Consider the following 18558-nt stretch of genomic DNA (forward strand, 5'->3'; position numbering starts at 1 on the left):
CTCATATTGAACTGTCTTTGTTAAAGTGATTCTATGATTTCTGTCTCCTGCCTCCTAACTGGACCTTGATTGACAAAGCCAGTTTAGGCACTCATTCTGGCATTCGACATATTTAAGAATGGCACATATAAAAAACATTAGAAGGGTACTAGTTGTTTGTTTATTACTAAACTTTTTCATTGTTTGTACAGTGGATATTATTTAATTTACTGGATTAGAATTATTTTTCTAAAACTTTCAAGGGTAATTATATCAACTGTATATGTTTTTCATGTAGAAGACTAGCCAAGAAATGTTTAGAGTGATGTCAAAAGAAATACTACTCTGCTACTATGACTAATGATAATAATAACCGTTCACATTTATCGAGTGCTTAGAATTTAACAGCCAATGTGTGTGCTTTATAACTTAATCATTTGTCAAATTAAATGATAACATCAAATAATTTATCTTAAAATTTCTATATTATCTTCATTTTATAAATGAGAGAACCAAAGTTTCAGTATGACCAATTAAAGAGCATAAGTCACTTTGTCTCTGTCTTATATTAGTGTAAGATATATTTTGGTAACTTTATCAACTACAAGATTGTAATAAGCCATGAATATAAAGCCACTACCATAAAGCTAGTAAAATCTTAGTAGGTATGAAATGATATGTAGTGTCTTTTTAAAAAGAAATGCTAATTCTGTGGACTTTCACTTTGAGAAAAATTGAGTTCTGTGTATCTCAGTGAAGTTTCAGAAGGATTTTAACCAGCTGAAATGAATACAGATGAAAGAAATTAGGATGGCAAGAAATATCAAAACAATGACCCTGTATCACAATGGTTGAATTAAATAGGGATGTTTAGGCTAGAGAAGAAAGCCTTTGGGAAGAAAGGCAGCTAACTCTTTAAATATTTGAAAGGCTGTCTAGTGGAAGAGGCATTGAATTTATGCTTTGTGTCTCCAGAAGGCAGAGCAAATATTAAAGAGTGGTAATTACAAGAAAGAATGTTACTGCTAAGTATAACAAAGCAATAGAATAATGAATTCCAAATATCTTGAGCTTCTGGTAGTTTTGGAAAGAGAATAAAATTTAAAAAATGGAAAAATACCATGACAAAACATTGTATGAACTAGTTTAAAGCAATGTAACAGACACACATGCTTCAAGAAGAGCTTGAAAGCCATTTATTAAAAATTTTGTAGAAAAAAGTATTAGTGCATTACTTAGTTCTGGGATAAATTCTAAATTGAAATACTATTAAAATACAATTAAAAATCAAATTACATTGTTAAAATATACCATCTAACTATTCACAGACAGACTCTGGGAAAGAAAAGACCTGATTCTGGTCCTTTCTTTTTAGCATCAGTTCCAACCTCTTTACCTCTCTTCAGTTAAATTGTAAAGGATAAAAGAAGAAGTCAATACTGAATTTTCATATTCTCTGGGGATATATAAAAAAGAATTTTCAAGAGCTATGAGGCAAAGTGACTACTTGCCTCAGAAACATTAATAATTTCAGATGTGTACATTATTAAAGGCCTACTCTCACTAGAAAAAAACCAACACAATAGCCAATATAAACTAGTGTCAGAAAACTACCGTCAGGTTCAAGTCTGGAAATCTATCAACATAATCTGGTAAAAACAAATGAAGGGAGAAAAAATATGATTTTCACCAGTACATACTCAGGAGACATTTGATAAAGTGTATGAGCATTCTTTATAACAGAAAGTAAAAGAAACTATTTAGACAACTCTGTGCCACAATAAGTAGAAATGATCTTCACACAAAACAGTAAAACCATTAAATTAAAATAGGAAGGATAGCTTTTATCACCATCATTATTACAATATATATTGAAGGTTTTAGCAAATCACTATATATTAAACTTTTTCTTCCATTATGCACATGAACTTGGTTTTGTAAATTGCCCATTTTCTAAAAATGCCTAACTATTTATAGCTGTCTTTATCTTCTTTTTATTATAAACTCATTTTGTACTGAACACATTACCTAAGATGAGTGTTTCCTACAAATGTTATTGAAGCAGAAGTGGCATATTGAATAATTCCCTAATTCTCATTGATTTGCTTTGCACTTTGTCAATTATTATTATCTATATGAACAGACTTACTGTTGTGTTTCTATTTTATCTTCACTAACTAATGTGCCATTTTTTATCATAATGATACATTTGTAGAAGAGGTCGTCTCCCTCATAATTATTGTTCTTTAGAATTTTCTTTTATAGTCTCACTAGATAAACTTTAGAAATGTCAACATTTCCCTACACCAGAATTCCTCTCTCCAAAGTGAACTTGTCCTTTTGCAGTCTTCCTGAAGTCCTTGGCTGAAGAACACAACTAAATAATTGTTAAGTATACTTTTAAAATTATGTTTGTCCTTAAGATGCTGGTGTCCAGGTTTGACAAAACTAGGTTATTACACATGTATAAAATTCTGTGTGACTTTTTTACACATATTTTCTGTTACCATTATGAATGAAAAGCATCATAGCTAAACAAAGAAGTCTGTGGTATAACCATTTGACTCAAAAGCAAAACCTCCATCGTTGTCTTCTTGGGTTTTATAGAACACAGAGAAAACTAGGTCTAACTTACTTTCTTTCTTAAAGTTAGCTTTTTATTTTTTTAAAGAGGGAAGTATTGATACCCATTATTCTACTCTTTGTATTTTTCCCCAAAAAAGGGCAGAAACAATAGTTTGAAGGGATACCCGCATGCCTACATTCACTGCAGCACTATTTACAATAGCTAAGTTACTGAAACAATCTACGTGCAAAATGATTTTATGAAGCCGAGTAGACTAAGAAGATGTACATATACATTATCAAATACCACTCAGTTAAAAAAAAGATTGAAATATTGCCATTGGTTCACATTCAGATTTTTAAAACCTTATTGAATATCACTGTATTGTGTCTTTCATTATTGCTTCATGTTCTGTAAGATTGTTTGCTGGAAATACCTATATACAGATAAAACTCAAAAGACTTTCATCCATTTTTATTCTGTGTTGTTTTGCTTCTTTACTTTTTTTCTATTTTACTCAAGAAGTCTTTATCAACTTTTCTCCCTTATGTCACTTTTTTATTTTACCTGTAGTGTCAAATCCATCAATTACTATTTCCAATGTCTCACTGTATTGAACCTGAAGTTTTGTTAAAGAGTTAATGGCTATTTTCTTGGTTAACCTCTTCCTATTTTCACTTACTAATGTACAGATACTGTACCAAGTACTAGTGTGTGAAATTAATACATATTTTATGTTTTGTTCTTCAGTATCTAGAATTAAGTCTTTGACTTTTTAAAAATAAACTGATGATGATCTAAGTTACTACTTTTCTTTCATTTTTAGTATAACTGTTTAGAAGTAAAATCTATGGTGAAAGAATATGAATTTTGAACTATTTTTATAGGTACTGCCTAGTTGTCTTTTGAAAGAATTATTTACGTATTTTAAAAATCAATCTAATTTTTTACTTTTAAAATTGAGAAAAATTAGTACGTCACATTATATTAATTTTATGTAACCAACATAATGATTTGATATATTTATATATTATAAAATAATTATCAGAATAGGCTGATAATTATCACAACACAGTCACATAAATTTTTTCTCGTGATTAAAACTTTTAAGATCTACTCTTGGCAATTTTCAAACATACAATATAGTGTTGTTAATTATAATCACTATATTGTACATTATATCACCAGGATTTATTTATTTTATAACTAGAAATTTGTAATTTTGATTATCTATTCATTTTGTGTAGACTCAAATCTTATTCTGAGGAATGATTTCCCTTTGAGCTCTCCAAATATTGTACTGTTTATTTGTACTAAAGAATTTTTTTATAAGCTTCCGTGTTTTTCTCCCTCATCAATCTTTTCTGTTTTTAATAAGTCAATATTCAGTATTTGCATTGTTATAACTACATAAACATTATTTACAGTTAAGCAATATACTGAGCAATGCTTACATTTCCCTCTTGTACAATTTATTCTTTCCTTGGTATTTATAATGGCCTCATTTTGTCATTGTTTCTGGAGTTCTCCACTATACCACTGTGACTGGTCTGGATATCCCTATGTCTGCTACCAAGCTACTAACGGTGACTTGGGGACTTCTCTTTTGGAACTCTCCATATTCTTTCGGGATATTCAATGATTCAGTGAAAGAAGCTTCAGGAAATTTCTTAAAGAGAGCTTGCTGATCCTTAGGTTTCTGAAAATATAGCCTATTCATATCATTCGCGGGTTCTATTATTTGTGATCGGTATTTGTAACCCCAAGCCAATACTCATCGTGTTTTTCAAGTCATTCACAGGTGTGCAAGGAGTAGTAAAAATGTTGGTGCTCTGAAGCAGAACATTCCCATTTGAGGTAGAAACAAGTGATGCTGTGCATTTCAGTTTTCACTCTTATATTGACAATTTTTTTTTCATGGCCTATTTAGTGCTATGATTTTTGTATTTTTGTGGGTTTTCTTGGTGATTTTGCTATTCAGAATGGCCTCCAAACAGTGCTGAAATGCTGGCCACTATTACTAAACACTAGAAGGCTGTGATGGGCCACAAGTATAAAATATGTGTTAGGCGATCTTCCTGCAGGCAATACTAGTGTTGTTGGCTATGAGTTCAACAATATAAATCAATCAACCATCTCTATAAAATAAACCATTTTTAAACATACACATACATTAAGCAAAGTTGAACAGTTAAAAATGCAGTGACCAGAAGCAGACAGAAACCTAACTCTGCATTTCCCTTAGGAGTAATGGTTCAGAATTTGCTAATGCAGTGGATGCTATGACTTTACAGAACATAGCTACTGCAAATAGCAAGAGTCAACTGTATTTTTTCTATTTTCATGTTTGAGAGGTAGTGTATTTGGTGATATTAACAGTTTGAATTTTCAGATTGGTCATCAATTTCTCTCAGAATTTTGAAGTCAAATTATACTATATACAGGTTTCTAATGTGACAAATTTGTTGTCTTTCTGTGCTATATAGCAACTGCATGCACAAGTTTTATTTATAACCTACCTTTCAAAAGTTATCACATAATGTCTTACATTACAGATTTTTTGGGGCTATTTTTATTTTAACTTCTTTAGTAGAAACAAGCAAGGCCTTGTTTTAAAGATACCAGCTAAATTATTTTTTCCTCCTCACTTATAAGTGATATACTTGAAGGCAGAGGTAGTCTTTTTCACTTCCTAACTTATTATTGTGAAGGTACAGGTTTTATTTTGCAATTGCAGATCATTAATTTTGTAAAATATGAAATCATACACTTAGATGTCACAGTACTATCAAATGCTATGAAAGTTTCTAAATGTATTATTCCTTTCTATACTTAACTAGTCACAAACTGGTAAAAAGTTCAGACTTGTATTGTTTTACTGAATCCACTAAGGAGCCACATTTATATCTTGTTGTGCACCTAGAAATATGAGTGGAATTTTGTGCTGTAAAATATGTATGACACTTCAGAAATATAAATGTAAAGATCATGGAAATGAAGTCTCAATTAGGGTGAGATGGCATCATGACATTCACTTCTTTTTAAACCGTGGTTTGTACTTAAATGTTAAGCAATTAACAATATTTTCATTGAATAATGTGAATTGCAGAGTTTTCCAACATAAATTGTACTACCCTTCCTCTGTCATTGTCAAACATAAATGTCTACTTTTTAAATTCTCCAGCAACGATGACTTGCTACTGTGATCTTTGCAATATAGAAGGGAAGCTCAATATTCAATCACAGTAATAGAAAATTGTTCTTGTCTAGTAGGCTGATTTAGAATATCAGCTGACATTATTATAATACTTTGTGCGCACACACACACATACAAAGTAGCCTTCAAATAATGAATTAATGTAGTTAATGAAACTGGACAGCTGTTCATTGCACAAAGGGTAGCAATGTTATCAACTTCATTCTCCAAGGCTTCTCACCAGAATCTGGTGGTGGAAGAAAATAAAGAATGAATGCTTTGATATATTGGGTAGCCCCATAATTCGTGACTGGGGATTTTACACGGATATTTGGAGTAGTTAGTCTGCCATATGCCTAGTGAGATTAAAGTTGACAACCAAAGACCCATGATTTAGGAACACATTTAAAAATCACTTCTCTAGAGAACTTTACTTTTTGAAAGGCTTTCAAGATTTTAAGTATCCAATTGGACTTTAACATGCTCTTCATAGAAATAACACCTGTATGATATGAAAATTCAGCCAATGTCTGAGAGCAATGTCTCAGCAGTGTTTCATCTTTTATATGCTATTCAATAAAACCATAGGGAAGTTATTTCCAGGACTGCCTACGTACTGTTGAGCCAAACCACAGGTGTTGCTATGTCATTTGAACTTGAATGTGGCCTGCGGTTCTAATGGCAAGTTCTAAAAGTGATCTAGTAAAAATTTCACTAAAGAGGCCCTTCCTGGTGGTGAAAAGGTTTAGGACACAGCACTGCAAGCTAGCCGCAGCTGCTTCAGTGCGAGTTCGATCCCAGCTCTGGAGGTGACCCAAATGATGCAGCAGACCTCTCCTGACCTGCCCACTGCTCCCCTCAGTAGTGTACTTCGTCAATCTGCCCATTCTGCTCTCCACTCTGTCTCTGGTGAATCCTCTCACCCCCTTGAATCTCTGGCATATATCCCAGTTCTGTATGAATAAATAAATAAATCTTAAAAAATTTTTCACCTATGAAATATTTCTAAATAACACAAAATCTTTGGTGGTTGATTTTTCATTTTAATATCAACCTTAGTTGGCTGTCCAAATATAGCTGCTGAATCCATTTTGTTTTCCTGATAAGCTCTTAAAGTGTAAATGATACTGGCTTTTGTTAATATTTGGCAGATATTGATTATACTGTGATAAGTAATTTGTTTTACAAAGTAGAAGTCTTCTGAGTCAAAAGTGTTCTGTAATTAGAAAATGTCATTAAAAATGTTGAACAGGTCACATTTTGTGATTGATGGGATAAAAATCAGTCATTCTTGGCTGGATGAACAGAACTTAATTGAGAAGGGAAGCTTTAAAACTTTTGCCAGCAGTTTTATAATGCAAATATGAGATTCATAATACTGCTAAAAGCAATAAATAACTTTTTAGTATACATAATTATTTTCTTAACAATTAAGGGTATTGTTTTCATGTTCATGATGATTAAAATGAACATGAAACTCAGAAAAGAGGATGACTCGTTGATATGCATGAAATAGGAGGTCATTATTCAAAGACCCTGGTACTGGCTTCCATTCCAAAGTGTTACCAATACTCTGTTTCTTTATGGAATTCAAATCATATTTCTGTGTCTCAGTTTTCCAGTTTAAAAGTTACCTATTTTTTTATGTGATAGAAAAGTATCATTGAACAACAGAAAATAAAGTATTGTTGATACTCTCATGAAATTTTTCAGATAACCAAGCAGGATTCAATGGGAAACCAGTTTTAGGTGTATTTTATATAGTTAAAAAAGGAGAAAGAACTCATTCTTTTCAAGTTGGCATAATTTCCTTCCAGGTGGACTGATTTCAAATGAATGACATCAAAGTACTTATTCTGCTTATTCCTAGTAATGGTTTACAAGAAATGTTTTTAATAGTAATGAGACTGACCCTAGGCCACTGTGTCTACTGTATTCTAAAACACACCTTAAATATATTTTTCATCAACAAAACTATATGCTTACAAGTTTCACTATTGCTTTTTTTTTTTTGAAAACATTGCTGGTGGCAATAAAAAAACAGTGGTTTGTGTAAATTAATATCTATCAAATACCTAGCAAAATCTTTGATTATTCTAAGTTTGATTCCATAACATGATTTAACATGAATAAACATGACATGATTTACTCATGAGCTTCTCATGAGTAAGAATTTTAATGTGTCAAGTTTAGTTATTTATTTTCCTAGTAAGGTTATTTGATGTCTGTAAAGTAGTTTGGTTAATTTAGAAATGTGTGAAATGAAGTAATCACAAGTCCTTTAAAACTTTTCAACTTGCTTTTACAAAATAATTAAGTTGTAAAGATTACTATGACCAAGAGTTTTAAGGGTACAATTAGATTATCTGGCTAATATTATTTAAGTCACATTTTCATCAACATTTGATTTTAAATAGACATAGAGCCTGTATATCAGGTTGAATGGATTTAGTGATTAAGTCAGTGCTTCCTCTCTGTTGTGTGTGTGTGTACATCTATTTAAATGACAGATTGATTCTAAATGCCTTAATTTAATATGATCAAAGATCTCATCCAAATTTTGAGGTGGATGTGGTCTATGATATATAATGATACCAATTCTCAAAGTAAACTTGATATGATCGAACTGTGACATTAGGCTTAATGTGACACTTTATTATATGAATGAAATATAGTAGTGGAATTGCTGATAACACTCTTTTGAAATATCATCAGCTATAAAATCCTGCATCACTGCTTTCTTTATAAGCAGAACTTAAATAAATCTACTTAATGATCCCATGTATTTTCTTCCCTCCAAGTAATACTATATTTCTGCCTGCTATAATGTGCAATTACTTCCTTTTCCCCGAGGAGAACATTTCACTGAAGAAATAAATGCAGTTTTCAGTCACAATCAGCTCCTCAGTTGCCTAAGACATTTTTTAATTTTGAGGACTGGGGAAGACTGTTTATGATGACTCCACTGTATTTTATTATTGAAGAGTAATGAATTCTTGCTTCTTAAACATGCTTCCTGGAACCCACGTGTTGATGGCACCACTATCAAAATAGATACATACATGATTGATTACCCAATTTATTGGTGATATTGTGTATGCCATCATAGTGCAGTTTAAATGATTTTGACAAGCACAGAAGAGTGTCATTGACAGGTGCAGAAATAAATGATGGGTTTAAGCTTTCAAATGTTTTTACAGCATTTCACTGAGTGGCAGGTTGATAAATTAAAATTATAGTTGTAGCACCAGGTCTGAAAGCACAACTGCTTTAGATGACAAAAATAACGCTGTGAAAACTTTGTGTATTCTCCAGGGAAGCTGCCTGGAGGGCCATGGTAAAAAAATGAAGCAAGTACAGTTGCTAAAGGAATCATTCATTTTGTGGTAGCATTGTCTGGGTCTAATAAAATAAAAAATAGAATTTTAGAAGAGGAAAATTGGTTTATTCCCTTAGCCCCTTTTCCCTGCAGACACAGAGAAAATTGAAACCACACTGTCAAAAGATAGGAGTGGAACTGGCCATCAGTGATTCTATGAAGTCAGAGGGGCATATTTACAGCTTAGGGATAGTTTCTTGTTAACCTTCCCTTAGTTTCGACACTGTACTGAGTTTTAGTTTATCATACTGTTTGTCACCATGATCCTATAAAGTTCAGTTGAGAACCCTCTAAGATATCACCCCATTCTCACTTCCTAATATTTCTAAAGAAAGTATTTTCATTGGGTGTTTTATTTTTTTTAAATTTCTTTCAGTTATATTATTTTTTTGACAGATGAAACTTATTTATATTTAAGGGACACAATGTAGCTTTGATAAACATACATATTCTAAAATGATATCCACAATCAAGCTAGTGAACATATCCATCGCCTCACGGTTACCATTTCTGTGGTGAAAAAATTTAAGAATTATTGTTAAAGCAAATTTTAAAACTACAAAAGTATAGTTAACTATTGTTATATCACTATATGTTAGTTTCCTGGAAATTATTCATTTTGCGTAACTGTAACTGCCTTTCCAACTCCCCTACCTTTCTGCAACTACCAATTCTGTTCTGTTTATGAGTTCAGCCACTTAGCTTTTATATATATTATTATTTTATACATATAATATTTTCTATTTACGATGTGTCAGACACCATTCTAAGCACTTCCCAAGATTATCTCCTTCACAATAGCCCTAAGAGTTATTAACTCTTAGCTAAACAGATTTCCCCAGACACTTAGCTAAAGTGATAGAATGGATTTCAAATCAAGGAAATCAAATTACAGAATTTAGGCTGTTAAAATGGATAATAGCTACAATAATGTTTAACATCTATTAGCAACTATAAGGTTTCATAAACCTGGATAAAAATGAAATAGAGTGAGTTTTTGACCTAAAAAGAGTAGCAAGGTTTAATAGCATCTTTAGGACAACATCAGAAGTATAATGAAGGGCAACTTCAGTTCCAAGACTGGAAAAAAGAGGGCTGAGGTGTTCCCCAGGAAACATCATTGAACAAAGTCCAGCTGTGAGCAGGTGGGTGCAGCTCAGTGTAGGCAACAGGGTGAGATTTACTCCTCCTTGAGTGTTCATTCCTCATTTGAACTTAGAATAGACTCAGCACATCTCTGGGAGTGCAAGAGAGTCAGCTGGGCCATGACCGGTTTACTCATAGAACCAGTGTCACAATAATGATAAATAAAATAAATGATAACTTTTGTATTTTCAACCTGGATGTGATTTTTTAACATCTTCTGGTCAAATCAGGAAGTAATACAGTCTGTTTTATCAGTATATTTTTAAACTTATTCTTAGTGATTTAAATATTTTGCTGCAGTGAAAAAGCCTGAAAACAATTTTGTCCCTATAAGAAGTAAAGCTACTTATGCAAACATATGAAAACTGAAATGAATTAAAGCTTCCATTCCAAAATACAACAGATTCACATTAAAGGTTTTCTAAAAAAAGAAAGTCAGCTTCATGCTGGGGAGGTAAGAAGAAATAATTCACATAGAAATTTTCGTTCAGTGCCCTTTTTAAAGTGGCCGTGCCTGCAATGTGTCATATATACTTGAGGATTCCTGCATTCTCTTGACATGTCTTTACATTGTGAACCTCAAATATGAAATGAATATATTTGTTTCCTCTCATCTGTATTTTTTCATTAAAGAGCTGTGAAAATCTTTCCAAGCGAAAACTGGTTTTAAACTCAGATTTATATCTTAGAAACTTAATTGAGAGAATCACTTATTCTTGTTCACTTTTCTAAACGCAAACTTGATGCCTGTATTTTCCCAGCTTATTTCCAAAATCAGAATTGATCTGATTACTCATAAAAGAAAGCATTTTCAGGAGAGTTTTCTTAATTGCTCTAAAATATAATGTGTCAGGATGAGTAGGCCATTAGTCATTTCCTTCTTCTTTAGCGACCAAGTCTAAGCTTCATGCTAAATAACAAGGTGCTTAACTGATATTTCTTACTGTTAGGTAAGATGGGAAGGAATTTTAATTTTAAAATCTGACTCTTTTCATTTTCTTATCTATAATTATCATTTTACATCATGTCAATCTTAAACTTATATAACTTTAAAAATAGTTAATAAATATTAGATCTTAAATTATATTGCTTAATACTTTAAAATTTAACATATAGGTTCAGTTTTAGGTTTAAGACAATATCAGAATGACATTGGTTTTATATATCCTAAGAGCGCTCCATGACCATGTAGATCTCTATGGCATACTTTCTGGTCTCTTTCATCTGTTCTGGTCTCTGATGGGTGAATTACAGGAGAGTTCTAGAGAAATGACTACCTCCCATTTCCACATCCCAGATGAAGAGAGATTGTGAACAGTGACATTTCCCAGATTTTCTAAAGAGTCTCTAAAGCCCATACATATTTATAAGAAAAACCTGTGTAGGATGGGGGAGGATGCCAAAGTGACACAGTGGTTTTCAGGCCTGGTGGTATTTGAATGGCCAAGACAGCCTTGGAAAGTGTTACATCTATGGGTCAGACCTGAATGAATGGAACCAGTTGCTCATGAGCCTCTGTATATCATCCCAGGCTAAATTTTCTTTCTGTAATAAATAAAATTAACTTCATTTTTCCTAATGATATCACTTTATAAATTAGTGATTCATATGAAAGAATATCCCTGTTATATGAACATATAGTTGAGGAGCTGAGGTCTGAGATTTTATCTAACTTGTTTTTACAATTCTCTGCTCTATCTCTGTAAGTGAATCTTTCCTTGTATTATAACTTTCTTTTACAATTTTTTCCATTGGCATAATCAGACTGAGTTTTTGTTGCAATACTTAGAAACTTTAATATTTAGTGTAGTGCATTTATCAAAAAGAGTGAATATTAAATATTTGCTAATATTTCTTTCCTTTAAGAAAATCTAATAATTATTGGTGCTCATCATTAAAATATAAAGCAAGATTTATACTTGCTTGATAGCTCATTCTACTCACATTTTTTTTTCAAAAAGATTTATTTATATATACAGAACTGGGGTACAGGCCAGAGGTGTGGGGGCAGGAAGCAGATCAGGCAAGACTGACTGAAATACACTCCTGAGGGGAGCAGTGGGTGGGACAGGAGAGGTCTGCCATGCCATGGAGGTCACCCTCCTGGCCAGGATGGAATTCATGCTACAGTGGATATGATAGCTTCATTGTGCTGTGCTTTAACCTGTTGCACCACTAGGGAGGGCCCACATTTGACTCAAACCATAGACTGTGAAAGTGGGACTTTATTCTCTGAACTATTTCAGTGTCCTGATTAAGGTTTTAGATCAGTGTCCTGATTAAGGTTTAGCACTGTACACACACATACCTTCTAGAACTTCAATAATAGCTAAGATTTATGAGCAATTCCTAGGTGCCAAGAACGAACTAAATGCTTGTTCTAAATTATTTATTTAACCTACATTTCTTAATTAAGAATATGAAACTTGGGAGTTTAAGTAACTGCCTAGACTAATACAGCTAGCCTGTAAATACAAAAGCCTGAGAGGATAAAAGCAACTTCCAGAATTATATATTCACAAGTACTTTAAGATGTTAGCAGGCAGTATTTAGCACTGAGCTATTCATTAATATGGTTCACACTTCTTTTTATTAAACAAAGAGTTAGCATTTATGTAGATAAAGTATGCAGGCTCCTAGAAGCTTAATGTCACATATTCATATATAAACTGATACTGTAGACCACATACCGTCATTCATTCTCTGCAGCAAGTGGCTATGAATTCAAAGTGACAAATTATTCTCATAGTAGACTCCCTGTGCCTGGTGGGCTCATATCTGTCCCCTGGGTTCACTAGCACTCTAACCTCTTATTGAACTGGGTCAGGAGAGAAGTGTACACAGTCTGGACAATGGAGAATGGACACATTTAGCTATCAGAATCATTTGTGTTGCACATTTCACCCCATTATTATTATTTTTTTATAAAGTTTTTTTTAAACATTTATTTGTACATACAGAACTGGGGTAGGCCAGAGGCTCAGGGGCGGCGAGAGGCCTCACCAGAGACAGAGTGGGGAACAGAACAGGCAGATCGATGAAGTACACTGCTGAGGGGAGCAGCAGGTGGGCCAGGAGAGGTCTGCCGCACTATGTGGTCACCTCCGGGGTAGGCGGGAATCGAACTCATGCAGAAGTGGCTTAAACTTCTCAGTGCAGTGCTTTAACCTGCTGAGCCACCAGGGAGGGCCATACCCCATTATTTTTATGGCACTCCTAAGGAAAAGCAAGGTTTTCTTAAAGCTATGCCAATTTTCCCATTTTGAGTATTTACTGAGTGTTATATCATTTTTTTTTTTTGGGGAAATTTTCCTTGGGATGCTAATAATGAATGCTAAACTCCTGATAAATTAAAAACAAAGATGACTTAGGGTTTGTTTGCCTTTGTAAAACAGAGGTATACAATAACAAGGGGATTCCATCTCAAAGTATTGGAAATGCTGCAGAGAAACTCCATTGAGGCATGAAGAGAAGCTATTTCAGTTTTCTTGACTTGAGGGCAGGGCACATGAATTCAAAATACAAGATTTCTGCAGGCTTACAGATTTTTAACAATAGGAGTTGATGATCAATGACTGAAAGAAGCATGCTCTAATGCTTTTGGGGGACCAGATCAACTTGACTTTTCATTTTTCATAAAGTCCTCCAGTAAATGCACGTACTCCACTTTTCTCTCCCAGAACAATTATTTTGATTCCAGTGGTTCAGTGGCTTTATGAAATACTTTTCTGAGTGGTAGAAGGAGAAAGTGAAACATGCTGCTCAATGAATGACAGAAATATTCAGGGGTTACAAGTAAATAATAAAAGAAATTTAACATGACTACTAAAATCTAACCCAAGTCTATGTCTCTGGCCATTAGGCATGAATATAATGGTTGCCTGTGTGTGCGGTTTTCTTTTTTTCCCTTATCAAATCTATCTTCATTTCTTGTAAACTTGACTTCTCATCTTCCAACACATTTTGATATTTGACAACAACCATAATGCTGAGCATGCAAAATTCTTTAAGATATTTTAATACATTAGTTGAAGAATAATTTAGTGGCTGAATTAAAAACAAGTTTGCTGATTCTTTGTAAATGTCTAGACATAGTAATTGGTATTCTTATGTCCAACATATTATTATTACAAATGTATTGTGAGTCAGAATGACACTGGCAGAGGAGGAAAGTTAATCTTGCTTAATCTGCTTCAGGATTTCTCAGTTTTGTGTTCAGAGAGAAAGCCCTCCTAGGTGGAATAGGGAAGTAAACCGAAAAGGAAAAAAAAAATAGCTATAGATTTTGAAGACAGATTTGGAGAAAAACAAATAGCTATAGATTTTGAAGACAGATTTGGAGAAAAGAGGAGAAGAAATACTAGAGTAGATTGAAAGGAAAGAATAAAAAAATGAAAAGGCAGACTAGGAACATTGGTTCAAAGAAATTTGACAAACCAAGCTAAGCATGTCTTTACTATGACAGTATAGAAGATAGCTGCATCATTTTTGGCTTTATAAAGAATAAGAAATTTTATATACAACATCAGCTTAATTTCTGAGGTCACAGAGCAGTGGAGGGAAATAAAACGTAGATAGCAATGTTGCTGGAGACCCAGGCATTCAGTAATATGTTATGACTTTGTCTATGAGGTTACATGATTTGAAAACATGACCTCAGAAGGTCTCGTAAATTTGAATTAGAAAACTGAGATTTGAAATATTTAGACATATACTTACCCAACTGACAGGAAAGGCTCCTTTGATTCGAGTCTATGAAAGAAATGTAAATATTAGTTTGAATGTAATAATTTGCTGTACACTTAAAAGTTGTTTTTGTATGAATCTGATGAAATTATTTTACTTATTTGGATGAAAATGTATGATGTAGAACCCATGAAGAGCTATAAATAACATATTAAGATCTCATCTAGACAAATTCAAATTGTGGCTGGATTAATGCAGAAACCAAATAAAATGAGAGACTTGGAATAGGGCTATAGCACTTAAATGACACATTAAGATAATATTGCTAGTCGAATTGATTTATACTCCACTCATTTTTTTTCTTTTTTTTTCTTTTTTTAAAGATTTATTTATTTGTGCATACAGAACTGGGGTATAGGCCAGAGGCTCAGGGGCAGTAAGAGGTTTCACTAGAGACAGAGTGGGGAGCAGAACAGGCAGATCGACAAAGTACACTGCTGAGGGGAGCAGTGGGCGGGTCAGGAGAGGTCTGCCAAGCCATGTGGTCACCTCCGGGGCAGGCGGGAATCAGGAATCGAACTCATGCGGAAGTGGCTTTAGCTTCTCAGTGCAGTGCTTTAACCCACTGCGCCACCAGGGAGGGCCCTCATTTTCTTTTTTTTTTTTTTAACAGTAATTTGTTTGTAGATGTTTTAGTATATCCAGTAGTGAAGAAATATATCATACATTTAGTTTTATATTGGCTGAAAATTTATTTCCAGTAAATTTCTGTATGAAGTGAGACCACTTTGGTCAGGATGGAGTTAAATCACAGCTTCCTCCTAAACCTCTGTGATGCTTATAACTAGGACTTTTGTCTAACTGTTAATATATTAAGGAGAATTCTGATTGTAAACATCTGGTTAGTTGTAGTATTTTGAGCACACTACAGAAAATCCTTCCAATGAGTACTTCTCCCTTCAACTATCTTCCTTCAACATCTCAATAGAAGACTTCAGAGAAGAGCTCAAAGGTTTTTTAAATTTTATTTTAATTGAGTTAATGGTTTATGTTAGTGCTTGCACTTTGAAGGCTCCTGTACCCCCACGCCCACACACCTTTTCTGGTGCTGTTACCACAGCTGGAGCACCGAAGTCCTCATAGTCTACCACTTTGGTTTACTATGCCCCTCTTCATGTCTTCACTTTGTGATCCCTCCTCCACTTACCCTTCTCTCCCCACCCCAATTCAGTTTTATAGCCGCTTTCAAGTACTAGTTTTAGAGGTTGAATTTATCTGGCTCTATAGTCTACATATAAAGTATCCATAACACCATCCAGTGTTTTTTTCTTCCTTCAGACTTATTTCACTTAGCATCATTCCTTCCAGGTCCCTTTTAACACTGCTGGTGGAAATGTAAAGTGAATCAGCTCCTATGGAGCAGTATGGAGGTTTCTCAAAAGATTAAAGATACATCTCCCATATGACCCAGCAATTCCGTTCCTAGGTATCTACTTGGAAACCACAACTACATTAATGCAAAGGTATACTTGCACTCCTATGTTCATTGTAGCACTATCTATAATAGCCAGACTATGGGGACAGCTAAGTACCCCAAAACAGACTAGTGGATCACAAAAGATGTGGTATATATACAGTGCAATACTACTCAGTGGTCAAAAAAGGATGGGCTATTGCTTACTAGTCATTCTAAGACATTGAAGACACACCCTTCACCAGGATTCCCAAGCATTTTTAGTGGTAAAGCAGAGTAGAAAATCTCTTTGGAGAACAACACTCAGACTATCCAAACTCATGTACCATCCTCAGAATGTTGAGAAATTGCAGAGGAAACTTGATAACCAGCACAAATTGAATGATGCTTTGCATTGTAACCAAGAGTTCCAAACAGAGTTTACTTCCCCAACCTTGAGACCATTCAGTGATCCTCATATTTCCTCATTAGTAATATAGTAAACCTTAGAGCTAACTGAAGGAGCTGCTGTGAATAACATGGGATTAGGGATTATGCATTTACAGCAATTTGTAGGTTCACCCTCACTGCCAATGCTATGCCAAAGATAGTGTTATCCCCCAAGGCTGGGCCTCCTTGAATATATAAAAACCTCACTTTTGTAATTTTAGTCCTGAAAGTAAAAAAAAAAAATGTAAAAGGAGAAAACTTCTAGGAGCAAATCCCTTTGGAGAAGAGTGTTTATCAATTGAATCCTTAGAAACAGATGATTACATTGTGATATGCCCAGAGAGAACTTTTCTCAGTATGTTTATTTTTTTGTAAGGTAATTGTTTTGTGAAGAAAAGGATTGATTTTATCTTTCCAAGATTTACTTTTAACATGAAATAGGCAGTGAATTTAATAATTCTTCATTGGGGACTCACTAGAATTAGAAGATAAACAAACCATAGCCTTCAGAAAAATAAGAAATAGTAAAGTTATAAAATAGAGGATGAAATGAAGATGATTATTTAGAACTAAAGGATTTATATTTGTATTTAACAAAACAAACAAAAACTAAGCTATATTTATGAAGGGCCAGAGTATTAAAAATGCTGTAGGCTTTGATTTAAATATTATAACTTCCAAAGTTGATCTCACTTTACAAATGAAGAAACTGATGTCCAAAGAAATCTAAGTATTTTGCCTGAGGTCACACAGCTAAAAAGTGACTGAGCTAGGATTTGAATTCAGCCACCCTAGCTTCACAGTTCATGCCTCAGGTCTCCCATGGTACCCTGCTCTCATCAATCTGTTTGTTTTGTTCACATGTGCCTTATGGCACTATCACACTTCATTTTTTTAAAAATATTTTCTGTGTTCTACCCAGAAAACATATATTTTCAAATGTTGGCGAAATTCTAGATATTTCCAAATACATATCTCTAATCATTCTATTTATAACATGTGACTAAATTGACCACCGTACATCTCAAATGGTAGGTGCCTATAAATGAACATGTCCCAAATTAAATTCACTATCTTCTTCCCTCACTCTGTTCTTTCCTCTTTATCCCTAATTCAATGGTACATTCATGGAATTAAATTAGAAAGATTAGAATCTTTCAGTAGATCCAGTTTTGTCATTTCTGTTGTCAAGTTTCCTCTTTTTTTCTGTTCTGACCTCTCAGTTTTTATTATCACAGTTCAAGTGATCAACTTATATAGGGGCTATCAGAATAATTTCTCCAATGACCTTCCTTTTTTAGGGGTGGTGGTGGTGGTATGGTCATCTCTAAGAGCAGAGCAGGATCATCTTTCTGAAATAATTTTTTCATCATGCAATTCTCTTTATTATAAAATTCTGAGGGCTTACAGGAAGTATTTTCTTTTAAGGCAACAGGGGCTGATCAGGAGTAATTCATGACTGTTCCCACAGCATATCCTGTGACACTTAATCATGGCATATTAAAATTGATAGTCTATTTTTCAAGTTCCCCACTATGAGTGTATACTTTTTAAAAGTAGGACCTCACTATATTTTCACTGTATTTCAAGTACCTAGAATCATACCCTCATCATAGGAGGCTTTCAGTAATTTTTTCAGGTGAACTTTGTTTTTTTCACCCCTGCCCCTTTACTTCCATTATTTGCTTACAGAATAAAGCCCC

At 33.7% G+C, this 18558-nt stretch overlaps 1 protein-coding gene across 12 annotated transcripts in view; it reads right to left on the minus strand.

The window, feature by feature from the left end:
- The window catches only part of RALYL (RALY RNA binding protein-like), a 580783-nt gene that overhangs the window by 78543 nt on the left and 483682 nt on the right, over positions 1-18558 (minus strand). For all 12 annotated transcript variants that reach the window (XM_012722964.1, XM_004679761.1, XM_012722961.1 and 9 more), the window contains one exon: positions 14986-15018. In XM_012722964.1, the coding sequence (XP_012578418.1) occupies positions 14986-15018 (33 nt within the window). The remainder of the gene's footprint in view (positions 1-14985; positions 15019-18558) is intronic.

Source organism: Condylura cristata, unplaced genomic scaffold (genome assembly GCF_000260355.1).
Source record: "Condylura cristata isolate star-nosed mole 26May11 unplaced genomic scaffold, ConCri1.0 scaffold00009, whole genome shotgun sequence".
In the NCBI taxonomy this organism is placed as follows: domain Eukaryota; kingdom Metazoa; phylum Chordata; class Mammalia; order Eulipotyphla; family Talpidae; genus Condylura; species Condylura cristata.